We start from the raw sequence: 10,705 nt of genomic DNA, 5'->3' as shown, positions 1-10,705 counted from the left end.
AAGTAATTAATGATTAGCATGAATTTATGACAAAAAAAATATAAATGGTGACAATATTTAGTTTATATAAAAAAAATAAATAAGCTTACCAAGTTAATTTGTGAATAAGTCCGAGTTCATTCGAAAAATAAGTGAATTAAAATTTGACAAATTATCTAACTCGATGATAAGTTTAAGTTATGCTCATGTTTGAAATAAAACTAAACGAACCAGACTTGAACATTAAATACTCGGCTTCATTAAGAAAAATGATGAATTGTTATTACCAAAAAAATCACAAATAAAATGATTAGAAGAATATGTGTTTGTCCACACAAGAATAAATAATACAAAGACCACATGAAATTACACACTCTCCATCTCTCTTCCTAAATACAACAATATTCAACAAGAATCTACGGCCATGTAATAATTCCACCACCCTCAAACCATTCATCTAAACCTCCTCTTTGCTTCTCCATATGCAATCACCCCCAAAACAGTTACTGTGTACCCACCAATGCCTACAGCGGTGACAGGATTTCTGAACAAGAGTATTGAGATAACAACAGCAACAGCACCTTTTGCATTTCCCAATACCTGATAGTGATGGCATAATTCCGAGGGGAAACAAAGAAGAGTTTGAGAGTCAGAAGGAAAGAGGGAAACAACAAAGTAATCCGAGAAAATGAACAGTGTTTGCATTTTATCCTAACATGGTTGTAATATATTGGTATACAAAATATGATTCTATATTTACTTCTACTCATCATGACTGACAGAAACTAGAAATCAGAACATTGATTTGCTGCAAATTAAGAAATCGAGAGGGTATATTGTGCAAAACAATTAGGAAAAATGAAAAAGAAAGGGAAGAATATGAAAGACTAAATGGAACCTGAAGCGTTAGTGCACTTGTATGTTTTGTCACCAGGAAGTTTGACAAGTTAGCTGCATAGGCCAACACTGAATTAACCAAAAGAAGCAGCCACATGAATCTATGTTCTTTTCCAAGCGGCAGAGTAACTTCTAAGACATTGGGCTCCATTAGAAGTGTTGCAGGCAATAGAACAAGAACTGCAATTGGTGACATGTATAGCAGCAAATTCATTGAGTTCAACTTTTCCCTGTAAGCATGAAACATACCAAGAATTGAATGGACACTAAAGCAAGCAAAGAATGCGGTTGTTGGGTTGAGGAAATGATTAGAAAAGAGAAGAGAAACGATAACCATTGCAAAATTTAAAGATTTCACTCTTCTGAGCAGTTTGTCCATTCTCCATTCCATGTCAACCAAATTTCTTTTATAAGTAATCGAAATATTATTAAAAGCACAAAGCGCAATCCAAATACATACGAAGTATACAAAAGAAACACCTATCCAGAAGGAGAAAAAAGAACAAGAAATCATTAAAATTAATCACCAAAGGGGCTACAAACGCAGCTGTCCAAGGATAAAGGGAGAAAAAGAAAAAGAAAAAGAAAAAAAGGACTTAAGCAAGAGGACGCCATCTTCCACACAGCACTACTTTGAGAGCTACCACTAATCCACCAGTAAGCAAACAAATCAATCACTCGGTTAGGCATAACCCAGGATAGCCCAAAGCAATTGAAAAAAGCATTCCATAAGACACAAGCAACCTCATAGTGGAGAAGAAGATGGTAAACGGACTCTCCATCTCTCTTACACATATAATACCTATCAACTACAATGACATGCCACTTCCTAAGATTGTCCATGGTAAAGATCTTCCCTATAGCCGCCGACCAAGCGAAAAAAGCCACTCTCAAAGAAACTTTGGTCTGTCAAAGTCTTCCAAGAAAAAGGAATGCCATTATTACAGAAAATGAGCTAACATCGAACACCCCTTTGTTTGAAAGGGTCCACCAAAGCTTGTCTCTTCACCTTGCCTTTTCACTCTAAAGAGTACAACTAAATTGAAAAACGAAGCCAAGATGTCCACCTCCCAATCGTGAGCCTCTCTAATAAAACTTACGTTCTATTGAAGGGAACCCCTAAAAAGCTCCAAATGAACTGCAATGGAAGCATCCTTCACACAAACAATGCTATATAAATTCGAGAAAGCTTCCTTAAGGGCCTTCTCCCCACATCACACATCATACTAGAATCTAATCTTGAAGCCATCTCCCAACTCAAATCTGGTATGACTAAAAAACATCCTCGAACCCCTCCTAATATTCTTCCATAGCCCTACCCCATATGGCCCAGGGGGATCAAAAGAACACCACCCCACCCCAAGAACTACCAAATTTGGAATCCAAAACAACACTCCACCATGCCTCTCTCTCATGTACATAACGCCACAACTATTTCCCTAAAAGAGCACGATTAAACATCCTCAAGCTTGAACCCCTAACCCTCCCTTAAAGATTGGAGAGCAAACCTTGGACCAACTAACCAGGTGAAATTGGAACTCTTCACCTATCCCACCCCATAAGAAATCTCGATGGACCTTCTCTATGCGATTTGCAACACCAGCAGGAAGGGGGAAAAGAGACATGAAGTACGTAAGTAAATTGGAAGGGTGCTCTTTATCCCTTAGACAAATACATCATTTTCCAACTAAGCTAACTAACGCTCAATCTTTTCAACCACAACACCCCAAATAGACTTGGCCTTGTCAATCAAATTAAGCAAAGGATAAATAAACAGAAACAATAAATGCATTGGTTTTAAAGAGAATAAATATATCTTGTAGATGAACAAAATTAATTCTACCAAGATTAATTTCCAAATTCCAAAATGAGTCAAAAAGGTGAAGTACTTACATAGCACAAATCATCATTCTTTACAAACGATGGACAAGTCAAGTGTTTATTAAGAGCAAATACTTCATCATGATAAAGCAAATGATACAATAACAGCCCATGGCTCAGACTGTACAGAGTATTCATTACATTTTTTTTTTATACTCTTAGCTCTTATTATCCATTTACAGTGTTTTTCATAACTTCTAGAAGTGAAAAGCTCCAAGGGTTTGGTATTCTTCTTCCATCTTTCAATGAATACTATATATTCTAGAATAGGAATGGATCAGGTAGACTAAAGAGTTTATAAAAACAAAAGTATTCCAAATTTATAGTTTAAAGACACCATTAAGTTGTTTGAGGTTAGATCATTCTATAATGCCTTTATCCCCATGAAAGTGCCCCTTTCCCTTTGAGGAGTATTTGGCGGAGTAAGATTCCTTTGAGAGTGGTTTTCTTTGCCTGGTCAGCCTTTAGGGAAGATCCTCACTATAGATAACTTAAAGAAGGGGAATTTCATAGTGGTAGATTGGTGTTGCATGTAAAAATAGTGGGGAAATAAGAAATAAGAATGATATTACTCTAGGGTTCTATAATATGTAAATTTAAAAAATGAAAAGAAAAAAAGAAAAAGAAAAAAAGAAAAGGGCAAAAAAGTAATGAAAAAGACAAAAAAGTGATCCCATTGAGAGATTCTGGCCTTTTGATCCCTTTGAGGGGATCTACTCTCTTAAGCAAAAACTTCAATTTTATTGCTCTCATAACAATAAGCTTATAGGGCATTAAAATTTGAGTAATGCTATTTAGTATACTATTATACAACTGCCATACAACTTGATGATGTGGTAGTGAAAAATCAGTCATTAAACTGTGATGATGTGGTTGTGAAAATCAGCCATTTTTTTTTTTTGGATTCTAATCCCTAGTAGACAAGGATTCTAATAATTACAAATAAGGACTCCTAACTCTAAATGGGTAAGAATTCTTAATTATTAATTAACAATGACAAATAAGAATTGCTTATTCTAATGGGCAAGGATTCTTAATTATTAATGCATAATTATTTAAACCCTTAAATTATGGGATCTTATCACTCCCCCGCCCTTAATGATAACCTTGTCCTCAAGGTTGGGCATTAACGAATTCTGGAATGACTCCTATGTAATATCTTTCACAGATAGATTAGCCTATTCTTTTTCTTGTTTGACGACTCTCCTTCATTCGAATAGGAGCAAAGCTAACTAGGTCATAGCCCACCAATAACACATTTTGAGTAGCTATTTTAAGTGCATGTGTGGGAATTCATGTATATATGCATTAACATTGCATTGATAGCCACTGCAAGAAGGCTATTTTTCACATGATTAGCAGCAATTTGATCTTCATATAAGGAGACAATACTAAAGTTAGCCACCGATGCTGCAATATTGTCAAATTTGCAGTTTCCATGATCAGTATCTGTGTAAGGATTGTCTTTCTCTCACATAAGTCCACCAACTTTAAGTGTGTTCTCGGGCATTATTGGGCAACTCACCATTGCACCTAGAATCACTTGAACCTGGTTCAACTGGGTCATACCAGTGATCATAATCCACAATCTGTTTGGGTCATTGTGTGTAATAGTTTACAAGCACCTTGGCTACATAGTCTCTAAGGCTTTCATTTCACTTGGGCCTCCGGGCTTCTTTTTTTCTGATATTCTACATACTTACTGCTCATGGGCATGAGTTGTCCAATATCCCTCTTTGGGCAAGCTATTGGTTTTCGCTACCTAGCAAAGAAACAAGGTAGGGAAAAATAAGGCCTTTAGCTCTGCCACCGTCCTCTCATTGTCTTCAAAGCTCCAATTTTTTTTCCTCTCCAAATGCACCACATCAAACAAAACAGAGCAGGATAAATGCATGAGGGTGAGGAACTTACTCAGAGTGTGGAAAGTTGATATTGTATATTTTCAAGAAACTAAGTTGGAGATCATGTCTTGTAGTTTAGTGCGTAGTTTGTGGGGATGCCATCATGTGGATTGGTGTTGTTTGAACTCTAGGGTGAGGAACTTACTCAGAGATTGACAGTGTTGCGAGTGGATTGACAGTGCAGAGAGATTTCCAGCACAAGCAGCAGATGAACAGCATGACCCCGGAAAACAAAGAACAGAAACACGAAAGTAGCGTAAAGGCAAGCCCTGAGTTGGTTTCAGCCAGAAAAGCTTGATCAAATTCTTACAACACAACCTGTGGCGCCTCAACTAGAAGAAAGCAAAACTTTGAGGGCATGACCTTAGTTACATATTGTTGCTCAGTTTGGCCCCCTCCCAACCATTGAAAAAGGGTGTATACAAGAGTTTCTTATCTACCTTACAAAGACAATAAATCAGATTTCTCTAGTCCTTCCCTTTAGAACAATTATGAATGCTGCACTATTCTATATTAGCGCATGATTTACATAAAGAGAAATCACCTGACATGCATTAGATTTAAACAATATGCATACAATAACAATAAGAAGAGGGAAAGCAATTCCATACTTAATGATTTGAAAAGGAAGATAATAACTAGATAAATTTTCAAAACAAATCTACCCTGAAAGATAATAAATGATCAGGTAATAGATCAAAGCATTTACCCTTCAGAAGAAAGTAGGATACCCTGAAGAACAGACTTAAATGCCCTTGCAGCAGTTGCACTTATGCAAAAAATGAATCCAAACAAATGGAAGCCTGGCTCACCCTGCCACCAACCAAAACCTCTTATAACTTCACGAAAACTAGATCAAACTATATAAGGAAAAGGAAATTAAAAAAAGAAAAGAAAAAAGAAGAAGTAGAAGAAGAAAGAAAGATAAAAGATGAAGATAAAAGAGATAAGGAGCTTAATTCTTCTGCAGTCAATTAAGGCAGTGGTTGGAAAAGAAGAAAGAGAGAACAAACATTACAGCAGAAACAAAGAGGCAGTGTTCATTTTCAGTGTTTTAACAAGTACACATCTCTTGCATGATTGTCAAAAGTTACATGGGATAGCTCAACGACGACTTAGTTCTTCTCCTACCATAACATTCAACAATCTTTCTACCAGAACACTTATGCAGTCAATATGAAAGTAATTCTGTTGTTATATTCCGACTATAACACTCCATATATACTATATATGTTATGATATTCTACTGAGGATAACATTTTTGGCCATCTCAGATATGCTAACAAGTACATCAAACATGAGTTTAGGCACTGATAAACTAGCCTTCCGTGGTCCCATATTGCTTACCTCATATCACTCAACGCAGGACCATGTCCTTGCATACAGTTCCAAAATCAATTTATTCAAGTGATCTATTGACTATTGTCAGTTTTTTATCCAGAATTATTCTATTATTTTAAATATCTCTTGTAATTGTTGAGATCCTCACCTCCATTTGTTCACCCATCGCACATTGTAGATCATCAAAAAACTGCTCATAACTTGAACTATTAATAGATTATGGAAAGTGCATAAACTATCAGTAACTAACACCCATGTAACTGAATACCAGATCTGGATTGGCATTTATGGCATAACCAAAACCTTAACTGTCAAACTAAAATACTAAGACAACCGAAAGATATAAATGTCTCGGTTCCAAAAACAATCACAAAAAAAATAAATAAATAAAATCTGACAGTAACACAGACTCACATTTGTACACAGATAATAAGTACTAATGAAATCAAATAAATCTATCAATCGTGATCAACAAAAAATGATCAAATAAACAAAAAAAAAAAGAAAAAAAAAAGCATACCCCACTAGCAATCACAACCCCAGTAACAACTGGGACAAGAGCAGCGTAGGTGACCCAAGCCTCCCTCTTAAGAGTCAGCAAAAATGCAAACAGCGCCGTGAAAAAGGGCGTCGTGGCGCCGACAGCCTGGTTGAAGGACACCGCAAGGTACCTGAGGGAAATGTTCCCACCCACCACAGACGCACAAAAGACAACGCTCAAAGTCGCAATCTTGAGGAACTGGGAGCGAGATTTGATGGCCTGGAGGGGCACGAGCTTGAGGAAGGCAATGGAAATGTAGCTGAGGACGGCACAGGCTGACATGTGGCACATTGTGAGGAAGATTGGGAACCTGAAGCCATAGTTTGAGAGCAAGAACTTGTTGAGGAGGAGGACGCCGATATTAGCGGAGTACCAGAGGATGACGAGTGAGGATATGAAAAGCGCTTGCTTTTGGGAAGACATTTTTACAAGATTTTTGGCTCAAAGGGTGTCTGGATTTGGATTTGAAGGAGAAGCTCGCATTTGAACTTCAACGGAAAATCCGTAATCGCTTTTCTATTTTTGCTTTCTATAATTTTATTTTCTGGGAATATTTTATTGTTTCCGTTGCGAGTGTTGGAGAATTATTGTCGGTAATGTGCACAAAGACTGAGGTTCAGAGAGGAAACGTACGATTCGTGTGTTGAGTTTTACATACTATTTTCCTTTTTCGTACTTTTGTTGCACTCCTTTAAGCTTTTGCCTTCACCATCTAAAATGTTTTTTCTTAAATATATTTATTTATTTTTTTAGTACTGAATTATATCTATTATGAGAAGGGATTATCTCGCAACATTGATGTATGTAGCAATCTCAATGATTTTATTTTTATTTTTTTTCCAAAAAAAAGGACTTATTTATTTATATTTTTGATTCAGACTTATTTAAATGTTGGTCAAGACTTGTGAGTTTGTAATGCCTCACTTAAATATGTGACAATTATTTTTTTAAAAAAAATAATCACCAGTTTAAAATCACAAGACTTTTTTAATAAATTTTCCACTATTCATATATAAAAACTTCTCTAAAATGTTTATACATGTACAAGTGTTCAGTGAGTGACACGTGTTTTAAACAGTTTTTTAAAATTAGTATTTTTAAGGATTCTGCGACCATCAATCAATCATGGTACCGATCGATGTAGGTAGCACCTATTGAACGATTGATCGATGACCCACATGCAAATAATTTTTTATTTTTTATTTTTTTTGAAAGGTTTTTCAGCACTTGGTGCATAAGGAGGGTCCTATTTAAGGACCTAAAATAAAGGGAAATGCTCTAGTTCCCAACTTTTTATCCCAAAAAGTGGTTCCCAAATGATGTGTCATCATCCCATGAGATGATGACACATATCCCAAAATGATAAATCACATGAGATTGTGACACATCATTTGGGAACCAAATTTTAGGAAAAAAATTTGGGATGTGTAGCACTCCTCTAAAATAAATAAATGATAGGTCCCATTTCCATCCCATTTGTTCATCTGCTTCCTTGGTGCTCATCTTACCACAGAATCTAACTCAAGGTTGGGCTTTGTTTGGCAAAGCACACGAAGACAGAATTGTGCTTCTGCCAGAAAATCTCAATATTGAAGTTGATTGTTTTTTACAAAAGTTAAAATAAATTAGGAAAATTGTTATGTTGCTTACCAATCATAACCCAAATCTTCAAGATGCTCTAGTTGCAGGATTGGTGAAAGACATTTCTCAGTGATCTGCATTCTGCAGGGCAAAAGCATACATCTTACCATTCTGGAACATGAAACCTTTGAAAGACCAGCCACCTTACATTAACTTCACAACAACAAGAAGTTCAGAGAAAACAAAAGAAAGATTCAAAACAACAGCAACAACAACACTACTCCTTACCAGTTTCCCTGCTTAATGGTTTTTTTTTTTTTTAATTTCTTAGAGGTAAACAGTTGTCCAAGGCCTGAAAGTTCCAAGAAATAGGAACATCCAACTTGTCCCCTGATATGCTCAAACTTGTCTCTGTATGAACAATTCATATCTTTTCCAAAAGCATTTCTTTCAGTGAATATAAAAAAATTAAAATGATGCAGATATTCAATTCAGGAGTGCCATTCCAAAAATCGGTTTAAGAGGATGCCCCATTTAATTGAAAATGTATACCTTAACACTTAACAGACACAAAATAACAAATATAAACAATGTTCTCCATATATTTTTTACTTTGTTTTAAAAAAAATTAAGAAGAACTTCACTTATAACTCCTTAACTTTCGCATATTTTAAAAGAAGGTACTTAAACTTTAAAACATCTCAATTTATGGTATCCATTTTTCAGAAAGTTTCAATCTCAATCCTCCGTTATAATTTTTCGTTAAATCTTATCAAAATTTATAAAATACTCATGTGTTTATTTTTTAAAAAAAATATATAAAATTTTTCAAAGATTCAGTTTTGAGTATTTTGCAAATTCCGTTAAATTTTAACCAACATCTAAATCTTAACAATTTTTTTTTTTTTTTATAAAAAAAATTAGTTTTATTTTGGAAATTTTAAAATGATTTAACGAAAAATTCTAACGGAAGACAAAAATTAAAACTTTTTGAAAAATAAATACCCTAAATTTAGACGTTTTAAAATATAAGTACATTCTTTCAAAATGAGTGAAAGTATAAGAATTATTAACGATATTCTTTCAATATATATATTATTTCAAGACAGGAAAGAAAGACATTTTTTGGACCTAAATCAAAAACAAGTCTTAGTTTTTTCTTTTTTTTTTGACTTTTTTTTTTTTTTTTTTGTTAAAGAGGAAAATGATAAAAATGTGACTTTTGGACCTAAATCAACCGTTGTTCACACTAGCAAATTTGGTCAGCTTTGCAAATTGATCGAACAAAAAAAAAAAAAAGACCCAATTGGTAAATGAAAAGAACTTCATCTACTGGAATGTATAACTAATTAATAACCTAATAAAACTTCTTAAATCTTAATTAATCAAGTGACTTTTTTCCCTTTTCCTTTGCTTTTAATTGCTTTCCTCAGCTTTCTTAGCTGCCAAACAGTAACTTACCGGCAAATGAGAGAGATCCAAACTGCAAATCTCTTTGCACTTCATAGCGTTCAACCCCACCCCCAAATCGCTCACCCGCAGGTGGCGATGCAGAGCCATAACCATGGGTAGTCGAGAAGATCTCTGTCGTCCAAGTACGACGACGCCGTGATCCCCGCGCTCTGAGAAGTCGGCGGCCATGGAGATCCCAACGGAACAAGAAAATGGCCTTGTGGCTTCACTACCCCTCGTTGACGACGACCCTCCTTGGGTATTTTTGTCAGCTTCAAAATTTCATTGATATCCCCTATAATTTGGTTACGTAAATGCAACCCCCCAACTTTGGCAATCTCCCAATTCTCCATATATATATATATTATCTACATTCTTCTCTGAACAAATCCTAAAATCCCACATCTCTTCGTCTTCGACCCTTCAAATTGTAACACAATTGCTGCCCATCGATATCTACCCATCACAAATACTCCATGGCGGTGGCGATGCCAGGCCCGACTCGCCGTGCTTACGAAATTGCTGTCTGTATATGCCTGTCATGCAAGGAGAGGGGAAGGGGAAGGTTCCGGTTTGTTGGAGGTATGCCATTGGGGTTCATGCGGACGGTATGGTCGTCAGTGAGGAACGGCCGATCAAACCATTTTGGAAAGGAAATCCTTCTTCGTTTTCTAACTTGGCAGCCCTATGCTCCATTGATGAACTCTCCCAGATGCAAACCTCACAGATTGGTATTAGGGCCTAAACTGTATGCTCTGGCTTCTGATTATACATCATCCATTGCCGCGTATGCTGATGTATGTTTTTGACCCCGTCGCTAACGTATGGGAAGCCTTACCTAATCCTCCATACAAAATGGAATATCATATAATATAATATCAGCAGCTCTCTAGAGAGTAGAGAATCACAGGTTCTGCATTTTACATTGCCAAGTAGCTGATGATCATTATTGTGGTTATGTTCAGTGCTCTACATATTTGATGTCACTCATGTGCCCGAGGAGGAGAGAGTTCGACGGAGAATCCAACTGTCATATCGGAGTGCATTTTTATTGAGAGTTTCTTTCTTGCTTTCTCTCGGCATTTCTTTCTTTCTTACTTACTGATTGCGATTTGGGTGACAATAATAAGTG

The 10,705-nt window shown here is 35.9% G+C and overlaps 1 protein-coding gene across 1 annotated transcript; it reads right to left on the bottom strand.

Moving 5' to 3' along the window:
- Positions 1-215: 215 nt before the first annotated feature.
- LOC133874228 (UDP-URONIC ACID TRANSPORTER 1) lies at positions 216-7,228 on the bottom strand. The gene is made up of 4 exons (XM_062312098.1): positions 6,520-7,228; positions 5,368-5,471; positions 878-1,106; positions 216-579 (listed from the first exon to the last, which is right to left on the bottom strand). The coding sequence occupies exons 1-4, from the start codon at positions 6,961-6,963 to the stop codon at positions 433-435; spliced, it is 924 nt and encodes a 307-aa protein (XP_062168082.1). The 5' UTR covers positions 6,964-7,228; the 3' UTR covers positions 216-432.
- Between the last annotated feature and the right edge of the window lie 3,477 nt (positions 7,229-10,705).

This window comes from Alnus glutinosa, chromosome 7 (assembly GCF_958979055.1).
Source record: "Alnus glutinosa chromosome 7, dhAlnGlut1.1, whole genome shotgun sequence".
NCBI classification, from domain to species: domain Eukaryota; kingdom Viridiplantae; phylum Streptophyta; class Magnoliopsida; order Fagales; family Betulaceae; genus Alnus; species Alnus glutinosa.
This window is presented reverse-complemented; position numbering and strand designations above follow the sequence as displayed.

Bases quoted from the DNA above. Each gene is read 5' to 3' on its own strand.
- LOC133874228 (XM_062312098.1), bottom strand. From the start codon at position 6,963: ATGTCTTCCCAAAAGCAAGCGCTTTTCATATCCTCACTCGTCATCCTC. The intron at 5,472-6,519 runs GTATGCTTTTTT...GGTTGGTGGCAG, and splicing joins GGGTTGTGATTGCTAGTGGG to GGTGAGCCAGGCTTCCATTT. The intron at 580-877 runs GTTCCATTTAGT...CATCACTATCAG, and splicing joins CAAGTGCACTAACGCTTCAG to GTATTGGGAAATGCAAAAGG.